This window comes from Mustela erminea, chromosome 4, assembly GCF_009829155.1.
Source record: "Mustela erminea isolate mMusErm1 chromosome 4, mMusErm1.Pri, whole genome shotgun sequence".
In the NCBI taxonomy this organism is placed as follows: domain Eukaryota; kingdom Metazoa; phylum Chordata; class Mammalia; order Carnivora; family Mustelidae; genus Mustela; species Mustela erminea.
Window position 1 is genome coordinate 63914639 of NC_045617.1, and position 20713 is coordinate 63935351.

Sequence of the window (20713 nt, forward strand, 5' to 3'; positions counted from 1 at the left end):
ATATTCTGTGCTTTGACATGTTTAAGTTTTAACTTCTAAATGCTAAGTATAAATAGATATAACACACTTAAACAAAAGCTCTCTGGAGTCTTTAATAATTTTTAAGATGTAAAAGCGTCCCAAGACCAAAATATGTCTTTTCTAGAGGGAACAGAAGAGAGTATAGAAGGTCAGGAGATATCTATACTAGTGGCAGATGGAAAAAATGAATACTTAAGTATTCATTTTGGCTCAAATTGTCAATAGCACCACATAACATGTTGGAAATTCAATTCCAAGGCCTTAAAAAAATTTTTTTTGAAGATTTTATTTATTTATCTGACACAGAAAGAGAGAGATCGCAAGTAGGCAGAAAGGCAGGCCGGTGGGGGAAGCAGGCGGATGCGGGGCTGGATCCCAGGACCCTGAGATCATGACCTGAGCCAAAGGCAGAGGTTTAACCCACTGAGCCACCCAGTCACCCCAATTCCAAGGGCTTTTGATCTCATCTCATGTGATGATTTAAATTTTTAAAAACATGTCTGAGAGTGCATTCACAATATATATATTATTTTAAATCAATGAACATATACTATTAAAGATAAAAAATGTGAGGATTTCAAAGCAGTGAGATAAAGATGAAGTAAGACTCTAAAATAATTATTTTTATTAATGGTAAAAAGACCTTTTGCTCTCAATAAGAAATAATGAAATCAATAAATATACTTCATTATTTAAAAAAAATAAATCATTATCTTTCACATTGTGATAAAGCTATTCCGAAGTCTCAGTTCACTTTGCTGTGATCCTTGATGTTAATGACCTCCAGAGCTGGGAAGGACAGACACTACAGAGGATAGAAAAGCAATAGAAAGCAGACCAGAGAGAAAAAAAGTTATCGTGCCTCCTTATTACATTTCATTCTAACTACCAACTATGCAATGGTTTTTGCTGAAACGCAGGTAGCAAATTCCAGTCTTGGATGTCAATTAGGTGTGAAGATGGAGAGCTATGCTAGTACTTCCAATGAATGGGTACAAAACCCCTTGAAACTCTTCTTTGGGTAATTTTTAAACAGACTAAAAATCGTTGCTTCCAAGCTTAGGTGTGCAGATAGGTAAGTTTATACGTGGCATGGCTCCATCAGTTTTGGCCATAAAATCACATAACATGGGATAATTCAAATGTGATTTTTTCAACATGCAGGAAGTAAATGAATGCAGGTGTCACTACTACCCCCTCTTAGCTGGGCAACTCATAGTTCCTTCAGAACTGCTCAGGGGACAGTGGCCTCTGATGTTGAGAAAGGCGGAACAGTCATTCATGTATCAAATACTCATCAAACGAACTCCGAGTTTTCCTCCTTTCTTCCTGCACCCTCTGTTGCATGCAGCCAGCTTTGGGAAAGCCGTCAGGGAGTTTTAATCAGAGGAGACAGCTCACCAGGCCTCTGGTTTACAGGCACAGGTGAGCAGTCAAGTTGTGCGAGAGAGCAGGCTAGAAATGGGAGAGTGGAGGCAAAAAGGCAGAAGGAAGCTAGGGACCAAGCCAGAGGGGCAGAAGTCTAGAGACAAGTGGATTTGAGAGACACTTTGGAAATAACACTTCCTAAAGTTTGGAGGTGGGAGGAAGGGGACACAGTCTAGAGTGGCTGGGAAGATAATGCTCTTTTCTGAGCATGGGAGGAAGGGGACAGGGATAGAACATTAAGAGTTCAATTTTGGATGACAGGAACTTCCACCCTTGTGGTGTGGGGTGATATTTGCAGTGCTGGAAGCAAAAATCAGTTCCTCCCAAGTCTTAATTCTCAGCTCTCTTTATGTTGAGGTTCTTGGCTTTTTTGGAAAATCATCCATTTCTTTGAGACTCTGAAGAAAGCCTCTGATTGGCTCCACTTCAGAAGAAAAATGAACACACCCGGACATAAAATTGTGTGTATGCCTTATAGGCATCCCCATCCGCAGAGATCCATCCCCGCCAGGATCCCTTGCTGTCCTCCAAACCTGCCCCCTATGACCCTGTCTGTGGGTCATTCTTCTGAGTCAGAGATAATTTGCTAATTTTAAGTCACTTCCTATTTTAGAAATCCTGATGACTTATGGTCAAATGCTTATGTTCATCATGCTGATTGAAGAATTGTAGCATTTAATGCTGGGTGAGAGGTGGGAGGAAGAATGGACAAAAAGAAAAGAGCTGAATTTGAGGCTTTATGATTCCTCTGGGCTGGCATTCATATAGCTCACACAGAATGGGACTTGATGGGACCCTGAGTGATTCTTGCCTCATTGAGCCAGAATTAGATCCAAAGTACGTTATAGAATAAGTTAAGTGGCACCATAAGAAAGCAATCAGCCAAATCCAGAATGTGGGCCCTTCTACAGAAGAAAAGATCAAACTGCCCCAACAAATTAGTAGGATGACAAATTTAAAAAGAATGTTACAGAATAAAAGAGGCTTACGCTAACCCTAAAGCAATAGGACTATGTCTCCACAGTGGACAAGCTGAGAAGTGAGAATACATACTTAGTATTAGATGACACTAAAAATCACTTATGTAGGTGTAAAAATGATGGTTGTACTAAAACAAAACAAAACAAAAAAAGATGATCAATTAGAGATGCACACTGATGTATTTGTGGGTGTGAGGACACACATGGCTGGGATTTGCTTTGAAATCATCCAGAAGAAAAAGAGGGAATGAAAGATGAAACAAATCTGGCAAAATGCTGATCATTGTCAAAACCAAGTAATGGACACATGAGGGTTCATTAAACTCTGCTTTCTTGTGTGTTAACATTTCCCGTAATAAGTTAACAAAAGATCACGAATGATTTGTCAAAACATGGTTCTCAAATCTCGCTGATGATCAGAATCTCCTGGGGAGCTTTAAAAAAAAAGATTCCAGAATCTGCAGTCCTCCTGAATCAAGCTTCTGGGGGTATGTTTGGATTGGGTGGAAGAATGTGTCATTTTATAATTTCCCAGGCCTTTGGTGCTGTCGATCCTTGCAGCCACCATGGCCATCTGTCACCTCTTTTAAGGTCTGACCCAGGAAATCTTACACCAGGCTTCCACCTCCCTCCTATTTCTTTCTTTCTAAGCCTCTCTCTGCTGCTCTCTCTTGCTTTCCTTTTCTGCACTGCAAGAAGGCCGAAGGCAGCAACCTTTGGAGGGGCTCAGGGACCCAATGTCTCCTGAGAATGGGACAGGTTGACCCTTCCCACTCCTGCCTGGGCCTCAGTGTCCCTGCAGTTGAACAATGCCTTACCCTCATGCCGTTATAATGTTCGCAGAGTTCTTACTCCATGGGGGTGGGACGCATGTCCACTATTCCGGGTGTACCTCGATATGAGGCTGTTTGGGAAACATAGCCTTAGTATTTGGGTCTCTTTCTCTCACCATTTGTAAGCAGAAAACATCAAAATCTGTTCTTAAATAATTTATTTTTTTAATATTGACTTTTGTGAAAAGTTACACATATTTAGGAAAACTTGAAGGAATCCAACAGAACAAACAGCTCTCTATCAGGGACAACTAAATGTGCAAATTTCAAATGCTTTCTAAAATAAGTATAAATAATTCCATTTTTCACATTAAGAATGAAAATATTGATACACACAAAATATTAAAATATTGACTTTAGAAGAACTACATGAACACTGATGTTTATTTGAGATCTTTAGAAAAAATGATTAAAATTTATGTTGAGGAAATAGCACTCGAGGTGGCAAACATGTCAGGTAATACAAGTAAAGGCTGTGTAGAGATATAGACTACTAATATTTTCAGATCATAAGTTCCAGACCCACAAAAAAAAATAAATGGCAGCCTTTACCTCTGGGGACAATCTGTTCCCCCCTTTTTTTCTTATAACAAGTATGACAGCAACACAGAGCAAACAGAGAAACTGCAGGCCAAGGACAGAAAGAAATTTCCTTATGCTCATGGTCACAGGGTTTTGCTGTCCCAGCACGAAGGTGCCACTGGTTGTGCGGTTGCTACCAGGACAGAGAGTTCAAACACAGCAAATAAAACTATCATTAAAGGTCACATCGTCCCAGTGACCTTCTCCAATCTCATCCCATTCCTTCCCAATTTTATCTCTAGAGAGGTAGGATATTCAAGGCATCTGTTTACTGCGGAAAGCAGTTACTTTTTTTTATTTTTATTTTTTTTTTTCATTTGGCTAGCAAGAGCCTCTAACCCAAGTTTCATCAAGAAAAGCATGAGCTTTTAATGAATATACCTTTGGTGCAATTCCTTCTTTCTTAGGGAAGACAACCACAGTACATCAAAGAGACCAAATCCCCAAGGCACTCAGGTACTCGCCCAAAAGAGGACTGACTATGAATACACTATTTCAAGAAGACACTACAGCAGACACTTTACCCAGAGCAGAAGAAACATCTTCATTTAAATAAACCTGAAGTTTGAAATAAAATAAATAAAGTGAATTATATAGACAATATACTTCACCACAATAAAAAAAATTCCCTCATACATAATATAAGGGTACATTATATATGTACACATTTTCATGCACACCTCAAGCTAACTTCTTTAGAAGTGAAGACAGTGATAACCAAGAGAGGCACACATCTTCCCACTAGAATGTTCTGATTTCTTCCAAGGTGCATACTGTAAAGAGCAGCTGGTTTGCTCTTCAGCGTGAACTGATTCCATCTCAGCAGCCTCAGAGCCACAGTCTGTGGACAGCTCGGTGTCTGCCGTGTCCGCGGGAAATGGACGAGGCGGGGAGGGAAAGACCACTCACCACTGACACTGAATTTGTCCGTTCTCCCTGAGCTTCCTGAACTTGAGGGCCTGTGGGCGCGGCGGGTCAGCTCCGTGGCTCCAAGCCCGGCCCTTGCGTGGGGCGGTGCGGGGGGGGGGGGGGGGGAACGGCCCCGGGATCCCCAACCCACCTGACCGAGCTTTTTCTCCCTTTTCTCCCGAGAAGATGATGTAGTCCCACCACACATTCCGAGTCCACGCAGTCCCTGCCCTTCCGCGTGGCAGGCGAGGTGGCGGGGGAAAAGCAGCAGCCCATCCGCCGCCCGTCACTGGCCTTGCTCTCGTTCCAAGGCCACTTGCGCAGGCTGGCCGCGACCGCGACCCGAGCTTCTCTTTGCTCCCCTGCTTGAAGCCGCCCGCAGCTCGCTGCGGCTAGCACCATTGCCTGCTGAGGCTTGAGGTCCCCGGGGCCCCTCCGCACCCCTCAGCCATACAGCTGCTTGAACTGGAAGCACTCGTTGCAGTAGCCGCTACATTTGGCGTTGCCGAAGTGATCGCAGGCGGGGGCCCGGCAGCGCTGCTTGGGGGCCTCCTCGGGAACAGGCTCGCCCCGGTGGGCCCCCGTGCCCACGCGCTGGCCGAGGTGCTGGCACTCCATGCACAGCTCCTCGCTGCGGCACGCCAGGATGTTCTTGCAGGAGGCCCGGGCACACTTGGGCCTGGAGGCGCTCGCCGTGCTTCGAGTCGCGTCTCTGCGCTGGCTCGTTCTCTGAATGGAAAGAGCAGAGAGAACTGTTGGCCAGTTGCTCAGGGAGAGCACCAGGTAATCTCCTCTGCCTGCGCGGGTGTTACCAAGAACTCTGTGGGGTGGAGAGCCATCGCCTGACCCAGGGAGCCCGAGCTGCACGTGCTGTCTACGACTGGGAGCGCTCCAAAGACGCCTCCTCCCAGTCCCGTGAGAGCACGCTGAGTGCAACCAAGGAGCACCTGACCTAGAGGCCTGCGAAGGCTGGCCCAGCTAGCCTCCGCTTGTATTAGTGAGAAGCTGGCCTTCCCCAGACAGATTCCCTACCATGCTGTAAACAACAGGAGAGGCAACCATCAGCCTAAGGTGGCTTTTCTCCTATGCCACTGTGTGCAGGCACGTGGGCTACTCTGCCTGCTCCTCCTGTCTCCTGATAAAGGACTACTTGCCAAAGTCTGCTGGCCACTCAGATCCCTGTGCTGCTACAAATCAAAAAGTCTCTGTTTGGCATCAGGCTTTTCAGAGACTTTAAGAGGTTTTATTCTATGGCTGATTCGATTTACTTTCTAAATGAATTCTAAAGTACAGTTAGGCCACGAAAATCAAGTGCAGTACCTACTGCACTTCCAACCCTGGGGGCTACAGGAACTTCTCCCCCACACCCAAACCCCCCCAAGGTTCTTCCCCGGAACTTGGCAGGGAGGAAAGTCCGCTGTCTCAGTGGGAAGAAGCGGCTCCAGTGAGGAGAGCTGGCCCAATGGGGGAGGGGAAGTACCTCAAAATGTCTCACCAGTTGCTCTTCGGTCCTTTTGGCTTCGTGAAATCTCTGACTCTGAGCTTCGATGAAACACTTTTGACAGTATCCTTCAAACACGGTGCTTCCCAGGGTGCCACATTCCCTTCCCAGGCAGGGAACAGCATTCTGGAACCTGGGGGCCGTGGGACTGGCTTTCGTGGAGGCAGGGACAAAATCTGAAAGAGAGTTGGAGCTCATCAGTGCTACAGGTGGTCTCCAAGCAGAGAGAGAGAGAGAGACTGCCAGGTTCTGGATATAGGTTAGGGCACCCTGGGCTGTGCATACATGAGCACGGCCTTTTCTAAATTCAATCAAAGAAAAAAAAGGATAATAATGCCATTATGGAAACATCTTTGACTTTACAGACCGCTCAGTTTTGAACGTGCTGCACAGGCCAGGCATGGTAACAGAACAGAGACACTAACTGCCCATCGGTCCTTATTCAAACGAGAGGTTTCTAAAACCAACCGCATTTTCTCAGGGAGAGCGGAGACTTCCCTCTCTTCAGCTACTGCCCATCAACTCTGGACTTCTATTACATCTACATGTCCAAAAAAGTCTTGTTTAAACTCTGCCTCACAAATGCCAGATGCTAAATGACCACGTGAAATAAAATTCTATGAAGTCTACCTAGGAGGGGCTGTAGGACTTTGGAAAAGTGGTTTTCTGTGTCTTTTGCCTCCAAGTGACCATCCCTCTGGGGCCAGCTGCACTCTCCCCCGCCGCCCAGAGGGGCTGCTTTCTGGCAGCTCCGGAGCAAAACTGCTTCTAGTGCAGGGGTTTAGAAACGGGGCTTAGGAAATCCGTCAGTTCACTCACGTTTGTTTTCTCTGTACTCGATGAAACACAGCGTGCAGAAGCCTTTGTTTTCTGGAGTTCCGAAATACATGCAGCCGGCTTTTCTGCACTTGCTGGTCCCCATCCTGTCCCCTGGAGTCCGTGTGGCCTGAGAGAGGCAGCCGGAGGGAGCCTCGGTCCCGGCTCTATGGCAAGAATGTGTGGAGAGACTCTGGACGAGCTGTGAGGGGTCTGACTTGGACCTCTGGTGACAGGAAGGAGGGACGCTGGAGCTCAGGCCCGAGGAGGGCTCTGCTGTAGTCCTTTTGAAGCAAGTACTGCAGATCCCATTAAACGTCCTGGTGACGTCCTGCAGGCAGGCTCGGCACTTACCGGGGTCCAAGTGCCTCGTGCTGTCCGAGGGGTGGCCCGCGCCCAGCTGCCGAGCGTTGTGGCAGCGCTCACAAAATCCATTGTGCTGCACGTTCAGCGTGAAAGGGCAGCCAGGGCTCCTGCACTTCATAGCGGTGGTCTCGCTGAACAGAAAGAGACTGGGCGCCGTCGGAGGGGCCGAACGAGGCCCCCCGGCTGGCTCCTCAGGGCTCCAGCCCATGGGCTCATAGGTCTCGCCCCGGGAGGGCCCGAGAGCCATACCAGGGAGCACCTCGGGGCCTGGCTTGGAGTGCAGCTTTGAGGGTTTGCTTTGGGTCTTTTGCCGCCTCTCTGAGCACTCGTGGCACAGAGGCTGGGTGTTCACGGACATGAAGAAAGGACAGTTGGGTGTTTCACATTTTACGTCCATGAGCGAAAGCTGGGGAACAGAAGGTTCCAAAGGATTCTGAGCATGTATCTCTCTCCGCTCCTGCTCATTGTTCTCCTGCCATTTCTTGTACTCGTGCTGGACAAGCTCAAAGTAATCATCTACCAGATTTATTTCTTTGGGTAAGTTGGCTTCATCTAGCCTAAAGACCAAAAAGAAACATATGAGACTACACACAAACATGGATACACACGCACACACACAATTCCACATCATGAGCTCAGAGGCCAAACTCCTACAATGTGGATTATGGCAATAACTTGATAACCACTCACTGAAATGCAGGCCAATGATCATGAGTCTACACTTCCAGCAGAGCACAGTCTAATACTGCTAAGGAGATTTCATTTTTTTTCAAGAACCACAGTCTTATTTAATCAATCTTGGTCCACTCCAAATTACTGATAATTCTAAAGAAAGGGCTATTCTGGGGACGCTGTTACACTTGACTCTTTTAAAAACTCACTTTTACTTTTTAACTTCTCTGATGTCAAACATCTAGTAAAACATCATATAGCATGTTCATTTGGGACTAGTCTATGTTATAACTCAAACTACTTTGGGACCTCGTTGCCTGTATTTTGGTGTTATTAATCTTAAACTGGCAGCTGGTGTCTATCAGCACGGACTGCCCCGCATAGTGACCAAGCAGTGGACATACCCCCAGGTGCTGTCCACTCACTTCCAAGCCTCTATCATGTGTCTGCCTCCCCCTATGGTGTATTTCAAGTCCTAACAAATAGGCATCTCTCCAACATAAAGCCAGTGTTTAAGATCTGGACACCCCCGACTGTGTCTGAGGAGTCTGTCCTTACTAAGAAGCCCCGACTGTGTCTGAGGAGTCTGTCCTTACCAAGAAGCCAAGAGAAAAAGGAGTCTGTTTTCAAGAATTTTCACTTGCTAGCCTATTACTAGGGCAATTAAACAAAACTATCCTTGGTTCAAGAGACTTTAAAGCCACCATCCTGACTGTCAGTATCCAGCTATGCAGGAAAGTGACCATGGAGAAATTACTCATTCCCATGTGAAACCCAAGTTGGTATGGCCTCCCGTCATCCTCTCTGACTATATACACCACACTTGGATCTCTTGCACATTGGAGGACTCTGGGATGGCCTCAGCTTCTGTGGCGGAAGTAAAAGCAGCTGAAAATGACGAAGGACAGAGCTAAGGATAAACTCTTACTTTGCGGCATTGATCAAATGGGTGGTGCCGTGGTCCCAGCCTTGGACGGGGATTTCGATCACCATCAAATACTCTTTCAAGAGCTTCTCCTTCATCTCGTTTTCAGGATCTGTCAAAAAGTGAACTTTTAAGTCTTCAAATCTTCCTCGCTCTCTGTTAACAAGTGGAACAGCTCGGATTTCTGAGGGAAAGAAGCAACACATAAGCGACACATGATTCTACTAAATGAGATTATGTGTAAGGCTGCATATAAAATGGTCACATTTCACAAACACGGAAAAGATATAAAAAAGGGTAGAAAAGTATCATCTAGTCACAATCAAATGCAGATGGGGAAACAAACTACACTAAACTTCAACATAAAATGCTTTGCATGTTCTGGAAGCTCAGAGAATATTAGGCAGCCTGGAGGCAGTGGATCTCATGGGGTAAATCATCACACTTCAGAACCACGCTGATCTGAGTCTGAGTCCTGGCTTTGCCACTGTCAAACTCTGTGATATCAGGGAAGTTACTGAACTTCTCTGAGCTTCAGGCATCTCTGTAAAACAAGGCTTCCAGTGCTTACGGTCCATAGGGATGCTGTGAGGATGAAATGAGATGAAATAAATGTCTGCATTTATCCCCTAAAGCACTTCGCACACTGCCTCTTCCAAGGGAAGCTATCCTAGTAATGGCTAACCTGATAGACACTGACCCGCTCTGGGCCAGGGCTCTGTGGGCCTCACTCTGTCATATGTCAAAGGGCGGGGGTCACGTCATAGATCTCCTCCTTGCAGCTAAGCTGTGGGAAGTGCTTTCCAAGCCATACACAAAGATGGCGGGATTACTGCCATGGCATTACTGTTGCTAACCAGGCACGTGACGGAACACTGTATTCACATACAAATAATAAACATAAATGAGGCTCTTGCCAGAGGGCCCCAAAGAGCCCAGCGGTCAGTGGGAACAGGGCGTCTCAGTATCTAGCAGCAGTTACAAATGTGAATCCATGCTGTGTTCTCACCGGGTCCGCTGTCCTTCAGGGTCACCAGGGGTACAAAGTGCTGGCTGTCATAGCCGAGAATGATGGGGTATCGGTAGCACTCCTGGGCTGGCCAGTGGAGAGGCAGGTAAATCCCGCCCACCTTCAAGGGAGCGAAATTGGAACCCGATTCCAAACTTCTCAGCATTTTGTCTGTTTAGGGAAAGAGCAAGAGAAATAAGGCCCTCAGGTGATTTTCATTAAATTCCCTTCAGCTACTATTGCTGATGACCCTGGTAGCCTGAGGTAGGCTCAGTTTTTCTGAAGAGCTAACACATTAAAGCCAATGGGCTCTTGAATACAAATAAGCAACCTGCGGCTCTCACCTGAGATGACAATGATTGGTCTTCTGAGGATGTTGCAAAGGACAAATATGTGTATTTCTTCCAGTGAGTTATACTGAAGTCCACCTCGGGCCACGGGTGTGTCTGTGGATGCCATTTTTATTAGGCTATCCCATTCATCAGTCCAATTCTAGGAAGTGGGTAAAGGGGAAATCGGGAGTGAATGAACTATGCATTAAAAAGTCAGTCGGACTTTGCTCTACAATTATTCATTTATATAACCTGGCTTGCTTTTCCCCTTCCTGGAAATCATCATTTGAGTGATCACCCTTTTTTCCCCAGTTTGGTTTTCTTCCTTTACTTTTTTCCACTAGAAGGCCAACTTAGAAGTGGGGGAGGATGGGGACAGCACCTGATTTCAAAAAAATCCCTGATGAGGCATAACACCAAAGCCCCTTATCCAAATGTTCACAAAAATTCCAAGCCTGTGACTGAGAATGGTGAGCCCCACATCTGAATTTGATTGGCAGGCTCGGTAAAGCATGCAAAGGGCAATCAGATGGGAAAGCAACCAAAACACCACAGGAAAGGCCAAGTAGCCCTTCTGCTAAAAAGAGATCCACAGCTGGGAATCTGCTGCCCGGAAACCTCCCAGCAGTGACAAAAGCCTCAGGTTCATCCCACAGGAGGTTTCAGGTGTTTTCCATGGACCGTGCTCTGCTTAGCCAAGTTCACGTGACCTAGGAAGTCACCTCGAGAGCGGGGGGCTGGCCCGAGAGGCCCTTCACACACCATGGAGCTCTATCGATAGATATTTATGGGGGAACAAAACATACCCGAGTGTCGTAGCAAAGCCCCGTTTCCACAAATTCCTGGGATTTAAGAGACTCCAGCTGCCAGCGGAATTTAAAGTTGCGTGTATCCGTCTCCTTGAGAGTGCTGAAGAGAGCCTTCCTCAGGACCAGGTCTGTGTCCTGAACACCCCACATATACTGAGAAGCAGCGTGCATGAGGCAGTTTCCATCACCTGGGGAAGAAGCCATACACATCAAAGGCCTAGCAAAAGTTTTTAGAATGCACTAGCCCTGCTTCTAGTACAGGGGACCCAGTAGGGACATGTGAGAAATGCAAACGGTTTAATTTCTTAGTCCAACAGCCAACTGAGAACATTTCACAAGGGGATGACAGCTTTAGGGAAAAAAACCACTCTTTCCACTCTTAATTTTAACGTTGGACCCAACAGAACAAAGGGGCCAGGAACTGATTATCAGGGGACCTTGGTTCTAGCCTGGCTTGCCCTAACTGGTTTAGGTGTGACCTTGGGGGAAATTCCTCAGCTTTTGAGTGTTGCTTTTTTTTTCTTCTTTGTGAAATGAGGGTATTGGGTTATGATCTCTAAAGTCTGTCCCGTTCTAGCATTCCTTGATGTTTTGGCTAAGATACTGGCACTATTACTCCGTGGCTCTAGAGAGAACATATGGGGTATGGTGCACAAACCAGGAAGCTGGCTTGGCTCCGCTTACTAGACAGGGACGGTCTGGCTATGACTCAGTGGTAAATGACTTGACCATTCCACTGAGGCCTCTGGGGCCTGGGAGTTTCCTCTCCTGGTTTATCAAGTGGGATCGAGCACACCGCATTACCTCCTCAGCCTGCCTTTGAGCATTGTGAGAAACAGGTCTAATTTTACTCCATGAATTTGTTACTTTCACAGGTCAAAACCCACAATTCAAGAGGCTGCCTTTTATCTAACCTCCAAACAATAAACATTTGGGAGGAATGTTTAATATCAAAAAAGTCAACTCCTTAGTAACTCGTGGCCAAGTGCACCGCTGCTTTTATAAACAGGAGTTCGACTGTTTTCTTACATTACTCTACAAATAGGGTTATCATTTTCTGAAGCTTTTAGCAAATCTTAAGTACACTCAAACTGTAAAAAGCAAAAACAAAACAACAAAGAAAACCCCTCAAGCATATATACCCATCTACAACTCGTATCCCTGCAATTCATACATAGGGAAAAACGAGCTAAGTAAGTATTCACAAGAATGAACAAAACAGATCGCTTAGCCTTTTGTCTTGGCAGAAGTGTGGCAACGATTGCATTCTGTTGAAATTTCCCCTTTGCAAAATCTAGAGCAAAGATAAGGCTTTTTTTCTTCTTCTTGTGCTTACTTTCAGTTCTTTATTGAGATGCACCAGTACAAAATTCCCTAAGCAACATCTGGAATTCCCCAGTGCTAAGTTATTTGACTAGCAATTGAGCAACAGCTATTGTACTTTTTGTTCTGGTGTGTAGACATTTAAACTGCGAAGGGCGCCCTGGACTTTCCAAGTGGGTGTGGTCAGGGTGAGCTGGAATAGGGCTACTCATTATACAAGTGAAATCGCGGCAGCCAATAGACGCTGGAATTTTTCACTTGAAGTTTCAATTTTATGCCACCTACTCCCTTCCTCATTCACCGCAGTCTCATATCCTCAAATGCAAACTTGTGAATCACCCCCTCCCCAAAGAGACCACTGACTTTGTACAACCCTCCTGAGGGGCTGGGGGTTTAAAAAAAAAAAAAAAAAAAAAAGGTGCTTAATAAAAGCCAGAGAGTAAAAGTCGCTTTGTCTATCCCCCCAATATCTTTTCTTCCTTTTCCAGAATTTTAAGGAATTTTCTTGAAAGTGGGGAAATAAGAAGATCTGAGTCCCCACATTCCTATTTCCCAGAAAATGTTATCAAAACGCATTTGCTTTTGTAGCTTTATTTGTAGCATGAATCCTTGTAGACTTTAATGACATACCTTTGCAAAACAAGAGTTTACTATTTGTATTCATTATTTTCTTAAGGAGTAAGTTCAACCTAAAATGTCAGTTAATTCTGTTAATGATAAGAAGGTTTTCCTCTTCCTACCACATTTCTAGTTTGGCAGAATCTCTCTGTTTCCAACTCTCCCAGAGTTCACTCCATTCCTTTTTTGTAACAAAATGGGAAAGAGCTAAAACCACAAACTGTCAGGAATATAAACCCCTTGATGATGACTTAACATAATTACCCACTTCTACGCATCACTTGATTTAAGGCCAAGAAAAATGTAAACATTAGCTCTCCCCAGTTTTCATTCTACCTTTGTTTCTAAGAATCTGTGCTTCAAAAGTAGAGGCAAGATGTTCAAGTAATGTACCAGAACCAACCGCCCTCACTGAACACCACAAAATACCTATCTCCAGGCACTCCACGCTGCCCAACTCAAAAATGGCCAAAGTGAATGTACCAACTAAGTTAATTAATATTCTCATCCTCTCATTGTCAACAAGGATTTCTGTGCTTGGATGTATTAATTTGATCAAGGTGGTCTTAAAGAAGGATGGTTACTTATATAAGAACCTGATTCCTGCCCTCATCTAGACTATAAGCATGTAATTGATCATGGACAGTCTACTTGCTTCTTGTAATAATCAGCAACATTATAATGCAGGATTTTGTATCTACCTGAAACAGTGTGCTTGGATGTAGCCATGATGCACACACTTTTGCTCGAAGGAAACAATCAAAAGGCAAAACAGTAAAGTTTAGAACAGGAAACAGCTATTAGTGGTAAAGGGCCATTGAGCAGATACACACAGCAAGAAATTCAGAACTAGGAATCCCTAAACATAATGAAGTAAAGCTGTAAAGTTTGTGCTAAAAATCTCAAGTATCTTTCCACTTCATGTCATGGGACCAAAACCAATAGAACCTAGGTAAGGGAGAGAGAGGCAGGCAACAGCCATTCACTGGTTAACCCACAAAATGCCATCAGTTCAAGTCATGTAAGGTCATCATTACGAGCATCTTCTAATGACAGTGGGAAACAATAGTAATACTAGTTTTCACACTATGCTTTCCTTTTGAACTTAAAGCCTTTTAATGTTTCCATTACTGGCCAGGAAAGGGTATTTTACAAATGATTATACAAACAGCCACAAAAATTAGACACCCAAGTCCCTCAATGGGAGGCATGGTATTTTGGAATGCATTCTTCAAGTCTCAGTGCCTCTGCTAATACACACAATTACAAAATATCCTTCATAAAAATATTGGCAAAACCAGCTTGTTTTTATCACATGTCTTTCAGAGAGTATTCTATATTAAGGGGTCTGTGCTCTCCAGAGACTTGAATTTGGGCCAGCGCTATCAGAATTGAATGAATGGGGACCCAGCACGGTGGGAGCCAAGCCTTAGACAAATCTTCTTACCATTTGTTTTCAGTGCCACCAGCTTCCTGACTTCTCGACACCAGTTGAGCTTCTTCTGGCTTTCGAGGGAGGCCTGGATGTTTCTGTCAATGAGAGCTTTGTGGATGATCTCCCGAAACTGTGGACAAAACTGGCAAGTTCTGAACATTTCTAGTGTGTATCGGTGCATGGATTTAAAATGGTGAATGATCCCATTGGTAGGCTTAAATATATCTTCCGGAGTTCTCTCTCGTATCTTCACAGCTTTCCGCATGTTGCTCAAATACAAAGCCTGGGGAAGGAGCTGTTCAGCCATTGTGCTCTGCGATACCTGAAGAGGAGGGGGAGAAAAACCCATTCCGTTAGTCCGCCTTTGATACCACTCCTATATACCTGCCTGCAGGAAACCCCAGCGTTTGATCTTGTCATTACCCTAATCTGTAGGCAAAAGATCTTAGTCACCTCTACTCCCAGGATACTAGCTGGCCCCCAAGATTAACTCACACTGGACTGTTTTAAGTTACATCACTTTTAAAGATTAGTCTAAACAAGAGAAGGAAGGCGGGGAGTGGGTCCTGAGGAGGAGGGGAATAACCCGCGTTTTCAGTAACGTCTGTCAGGGAGCCAAGCCTATCTGTCAGCAACAGGTACTGCACCTCATCACCGGCAAGCTCCCCTCGCATTCTCATGGCACCCTGACGCCACAGCCACTGGGTCTTTGGAGCCCTGAATGCCAGTGAAGGACACAAGGCAGCCTGGGCAAGTCTGTAACTCCTCCCCTAAGACCATGGTTCAGCAGTCCTTGCTCTCCGGCAGTTCCTTGATTTTTCCTGATTTTTCCTTCAAGCCCTCCCTCCCTATACTACAAAAAAAATGCTTTGTGAAAAACCTTGCAATTTTACGTTGTTACCTAGGCTTCTGATTAGAGTTTCCTCTTCAGTCCCAAGGAGAAGTATTTATAAAGAGCTCATTTGCAAAATATATTATAATATTTATAAAGGTGAAAAAAGCCTATTTCCAGTAAGATGCTTTGCAATTTTAAGAGCAAATAGTAAGTCTTTTGGAACCCTCTCTGTTAACTTTACAACATCAGAATAAGAAATAGAATTGTAAGAATAAGAGAAGGATAAATTTTACACTTCCAAGAACAGGCATTAGAGTTCTACTATTCCAACGCAACTGCCAACCACATTTATTATTATCCTCCAGGGACCAACACTCAGATGCATTTCCCACCCTGTCTTCATGCTGAAATCTTCAAGCATAATCCGCTGGTGGAAAGAAATCAACGTCTGGAAGCAGGCAAGGAAAGATGGCCAGGAACACTCAGGACAAATGAGGGAAGCTGAGGGCAAAACCCAGCATCTACAACCCATCCCAACAGCCTGGGTTGTTGTGAATTGACACAACATGGTATCCTCGCAGTTTGGGGTTGTGTGGAAAGCCAGCCGTCATTCACAAGCCTCAGCAGAGTGCCTCAGCATACATCTTGGTTTCCAAGATGAAGACAGAGATGGTTGCAGAGCATGAAGATATTCCCTAGGGAGTTTCATGATGATTGTTAATCTCGCTCCTGCATCATACTATTTACCAGGGCAAGCTTTTAGTTGAGGAAGACCTGAAACCTATGTAGAAGTGAGAAGAAACCTAGATTTTTAGGGAAGTCTTTCCTACGTGAGTCTAGGCTCTCTTAAAGCCATTGATGAAGCAGTTTAAATTCTTGCAGTCCACTCAAAGCAGAGAGGCTGGACTAGATGACCCCAAGGTTGCTTTCTGGTGATAGCTCTGGATCAGGATTCCTAATCTGATTGCCAGTGAGGCCTGGGAGACGTAATTCTCTGGGTCAGTTGATAATCCTTCCTTTGACGTCAGACATTCCCTGGAGGTGGAACTGGGCAAAATTAGAGCAGGACCATAAGCACAATGAGGGGATAAAAACATTACACCCACCTCCACTTCATGGCAGGGCCAAAGTCTCGCAATGTCATTCATTCATCTGTCCATCACTCAAAAAGCACTACCTGACCACCTACTAAAAGTAGAGTGCCATGTTTGATGCTGGGGCTAAAAAACCCAAGATGACCTTATTCCCTGTCTGCAGGCAAAGCAACAGAAGTACACGTTCCGCTCAGGTTCCACACCAGCCAAGGCAGACAGCTTTGCCAACGCGCCAGATCTTCCGACACCTGCCCTTCGCTATTCCCACAGCACCACCTCTGCGGCTGCAATGCCTGCTGCTCTCAGATGGGACGAGGCGGGAAGTAAAAAGATCTGAAACAAGCTAGGTGTTGCCTTTTTGTTTTCCTGAGTCTTCTAATATTCTCTTCTCACTCTAAGACCTTCCAGCCAAGACCTCAAATAGTGAGAGCCGTAAGCCATAATCAAGACATGCAAATGTCCCTACCAGATAGCCCACAGTCCTCTCATTCATAGGTTTGGCCTTGCACAGACTGCAAAATTCCTTCAAAGAATCAAAACCCACCATCCAAATTCCCAGTTCTTCGATTTCTCCACATTTAAGATTAGGGAATAAATATTCCCGACCTATGATGGTAATGTCCTTACGGTTAAAGACAGACGCTATCACCCTTAACATTTCTTTTACATTTGTTACCTCACTGACTTTTTTTTAAAGATTTTATTTATTTATTTGACAGAGAGATCACAAACAGGCAGAGAGGTAGGCAGAGAGAGAGAGGAGGAAGCAAATTCCCTGCTGAGCAGAGAGCCCGATGTGGGGCTAGATCCCAGGACCCTGAGATCATGACCTGAGCCGAAGGCAACAGCTTAACCCACTGAGCCACCCAGACACCCCCCTCACTGACTTTTTATGCACAAATGCCTCATCGAATTTTTGCAAAGAATCCCTCCGAAACTTTGAAAATTGTAGAAAGAATCATAGAAATCAAAGCAGCCCCTTAGACAATGAGAACGTGGCAGTAAGCGGCTGCTCAACAATTAGGGACACAGGGGTTTTGGTTTAATCCACAATGGTTTTTCCCAGATGCTGCCCTGAGTCCCTTGACCAGAGACCGGCTTTCTAAGGAAAGAAGATCAGAGGCAGGGAGAACTGAAAACAAAGCGATCTCAGAAGAGCTGAGCTCCTTCCTTACTTAATACCACTGCTTTCCTGAGAGGCCAGGTGGCAGGATGTGGGACAACCCGGGTTGACAAAGACTGTCTGACTGTGGGGCAGGGGCTGCGGCAGGGGCCTGCAGATCACTGTGAACTGGAGCAGCCGAAAAGCAGGCCAACGGCCCACTTTAACATGCACACTTCTCTTGCACGGCTGCCACTGAGGAGCTACACTGTCCCTGGACCCCACCCACCTCCCCGCACTTCACTCCCAGTGTCTGCAAGCTGTCCCCGGACAGGCGGGCTGGCGGAGTCCTCCACCCCCGTCCGGTTTCGTGGCCTCCCAGACATCCCGCGGGCGGTGGGGTGCTTCTGCACAATCTGGGAAGAAGCCATAGCCGTTCTGCAAGGTCTACGTGTCCAACAGCATCCAGAGCTCGATTTAAAAATACGAAAGGCACGAAAAAGAGCCAAACACCAAGGACCCCCGACCTGGGAGTCCGGAGGCTACTCGCCAGGAGTCTGCTACAGCTTAAGTTCTTTGCAGTATTTAAAAGGAACAGTTGGCTGGACAGGATTCCAGAGCTGTCACCCCAACATCTGGCGCGGCGACCTCGACTCCTAGCATTTCAAAACCCACAGTGGGCACAAACGGCCAACAAACTCCCTTCCAGGACCGCTGCTGCCAAACTCATGCCAGGTAGACGGGGCCAGCCCGCGAGTCGCTGCCGATTACACACCCGCAGCCCCCGACCCCGCCGAGCCGTGGCAGACGGCAACGGGACGCGGCGGTTACCTGTCCCGGCCGCTGCGTTCCTCTTCCGAAGTCCCAAGTCCAGGTCAGGGCAGGCGCGCGCCGCAGGCGGGGTTCTGGGCCGCGCGGAGGAGGCGCCCCATGGACGCCGGGGCTCGGCGCTCGCTCGCTGGCCCGGCCGGGGGTGGGGATGGCGCCCGCTGCCTCCCTCCGCCACCGCCGCCGCACTTCTCCCGGCGGCTGCTGTCACCGCTCCGCCCCCACGGGCTCCGAGCTCGCTGCACTTGGCCCGCTGCGAAGACTGCAGACTGCCAGTTCTCTTTTTCCCTTTCTGTTTTACCGCCGGCGGAGAGCGGGGATTTCCACCCGGGGACTTTCCAGTCACGTGACGCCCGGCCCGGCGCCGAGAGCCGCGCGTCGCCGGCCGCCAGGGGGCGCAGACGGCTCGGGAGGCTCCAGGGGTGCTGGAGGCGAGCGGCGCCCCGCCCCGCCCCGCGCGAGAAACTCCTGAGCCCCGCCCCCGGGTGTCCCCGCGTGAGTCACCTGGGCATTTCGGAAGCTGACCCAACGTCACATCCATGTGGAAATCGCGATGATGGGAACTGGAAATGAAATAGGTTCTTTTTTCTCAGCCGTTTTTCTGCAGAAAATCACCAACTGTGAAGAACAAGAAGGGAAATAATAAAGAAAGAATACCCTAAAAACCACCCGGGCGTCCGGGACCGCAGGCACCGCAGGCCTCGGATCGGGTTTGTAAAGCTGGGGCTGTGCACGTGATGAGCTCCTAGGGGAGAGCCCTACTGTGGGCCCGGGTGGGGATTTCGGGAAAAGAAAGAGGTCACGGGCCTTGGTCCCCACCCCAGTGGTCCTGCCACCCAGACCCCAGGCTGGTGAGGGTGACATCCTGAGGCCCCGCAGCCTTAAAATTTGCAGGGACAAAACCAATCTTAGGTCAAGTTAAGAATCAGAGCAACTGTCAACCCTGTCCTGCACTTAACTGATTTCCCATTCTCCATTTCTGCATACCAGGTGCCCAGGCGACGCCATGTTCGGGTAGCATTTCAGTTTTTAAAAAGATTTCTAATCCATTACTATCCTTGCCATGTCCCCCTAAGATCCTATTAGGAGTTCTTTTATTCTTTTTATTTATTTATTTGCTTATTTATTTATTTGTTAGAGAGGCAGGTGAAGGGAGAAGCAGGCTCTCCACTGAGCAGAGAGACCCATGCAGGGCTGGATCCCAGGACCTTGGGATCGTGACCTCAGCGAAAGCAGACATTTAACAGCTTAACTGATTGCCACCCAGGTGCCGTTAGGAGTTCTTTTAACGACCTGACAATTAGTTCATTCCCAGGTGATAAGGGCTGATAATACTTTTTATGCATTGACCACTCCACCCCTTATTAAATAGTGTGGTAACCAACCCACTGTCTTTATCCAGGGGACATCCTGTGGAAATAGGTGTCAGCCATCTGGGCAGTGGAGGTACCTGAACTGCAGAGGGAGAGGCAGGCACGTATGCTACCTAGCAGTACCCGAGGCCCATTACTTAGGAGAGCTAAACTAGAACCAGACTGAAATACTCTGTGCATTGTCTCCTTCTAGACTTAACTATACTTGTCAGACCATGTCTCTAGTTTGGGAATTAGAAAAATATGCTTCCCTCTACAGTAAGGACCTGCAGAGACAGATGGGGGCTGGGAGGAGGGTGGCACTTTTTTGGCAAAGGGAGACTTAGAGAAGAGAGTCAGAGGTGGCCAAGTTTCCAAGGCTCCTGTTGGCCATTTGAAACGGATAGCTCGGATTTCGGACAACTTCAAGACCTCCTTGTATTTCTTCTTGTACCTGCCGGTATAAGCTTCCCATTCACAAATGTTTTTAGCTGCCAGCTCTACAACAATGGATAGTGAATATGATAACTGTAATGTTTATTAAGTCCTTACTATATGCTACTCTCCAGGCTAGGTGTTTGAAATGCACTCTGCCATTTGAATCTCCAAACAGCTCCACTTTGAAGCTGAAGAAATTGAAGTGTAAGAAGCTTAAACCATTTGCCCAAAGTCTACTTGATGACTCAGTGGCAGAGCTGTGATTGGAACTGGGCCTATTTACTCTGAGCAAGGTAAACGCTTTTAAGTCTTAACTATTACTCTCAGAAAAGATCCTCCAAGATTTAAAATCTCAAGGCTCCTGTTTCTATCCTGGCCCCCAGCCTCACAAATGCATGGCGCTCATTTAGGCAAAGGGGGATGCTGGGCGGTGGTAGAATGTGGGCTTGGGAGCCAGATAGGCCTCGGTTCCATCCTCGGGAAACTTTCTGGGCTAGTCGAGACG

General features: G+C 46.7%; 1 protein-coding gene across 5 annotated transcripts; it reads right to left on the reverse strand.

Annotated features, from left to right (window-relative positions):
* Nucleotides 1–3403: 3403 nt before the first annotated feature.
* Nucleotides 3404–18504, reverse strand: TNFAIP3 (TNF alpha induced protein 3). 5 transcript variants are annotated; one of them, XR_004284930.1, is made up of 9 exons: nucleotides 14572–15443; nucleotides 11181–11371; nucleotides 10387–10534; nucleotides 10043–10213; nucleotides 9037–9217; nucleotides 7074–7993; nucleotides 6249–6430; nucleotides 4525–5482; nucleotides 3404–4402 (listed from the first exon to the last, which is right to left on the reverse strand). XR_004284930.1 is itself a non-coding variant. In XM_032339396.1 (9 exons), exons 2-9 carry the CDS (start codon nucleotides 14864–14866, stop codon nucleotides 5198–5200), a joined length of 2388 nt encoding a protein of 795 aa, XP_032195287.1. In that variant the 5' UTR covers nucleotides 14867–14881; nucleotides 18422–18504; the 3' UTR covers nucleotides 3404–5197. The 5 variants fall into 5 exon arrangements, 4 of the variants coding, with proteins under 4 accessions (XP_032195287.1, XP_032195288.1, XP_032195289.1 ...); XM_032339396.1 differs by adding an exon at nucleotides 18422–18504 and having other exon boundaries at nucleotides 3404–5482; nucleotides 6234–6430; nucleotides 14572–14881; XM_032339397.1 differs by adding an exon at nucleotides 15461–15767 and having other exon boundaries at nucleotides 3404–5482; nucleotides 6234–6430; nucleotides 14572–14881.
* Between the last annotated feature and the right edge of the window lie 2209 nt (nucleotides 18505–20713).

Excerpts from the sequence above, each read along its gene's own strand:
- TNFAIP3 (XM_032339395.1), bottom strand. The coding sequence starts at position 14,908 with ATGGGTTTTTCTCCCCCTCCTCTTCAGGTATCGCAGAGCACAATGGCT. Across the intron at positions 9,218-10,042 it reads CCTGAAGGACAGCGGACCCG|AAATCCGAGCTGTTCCACTT; the intron begins GTGAGAACACAG and ends TCTTTCCCTCAG. Across the intron at positions 7,994-9,036 it reads CATTTGATCAATGCCGCAAA|GCTAGATGAAGCCAACTTAC; the intron begins GTAAGAGTTTAT and ends TTTGGTCTTTAG.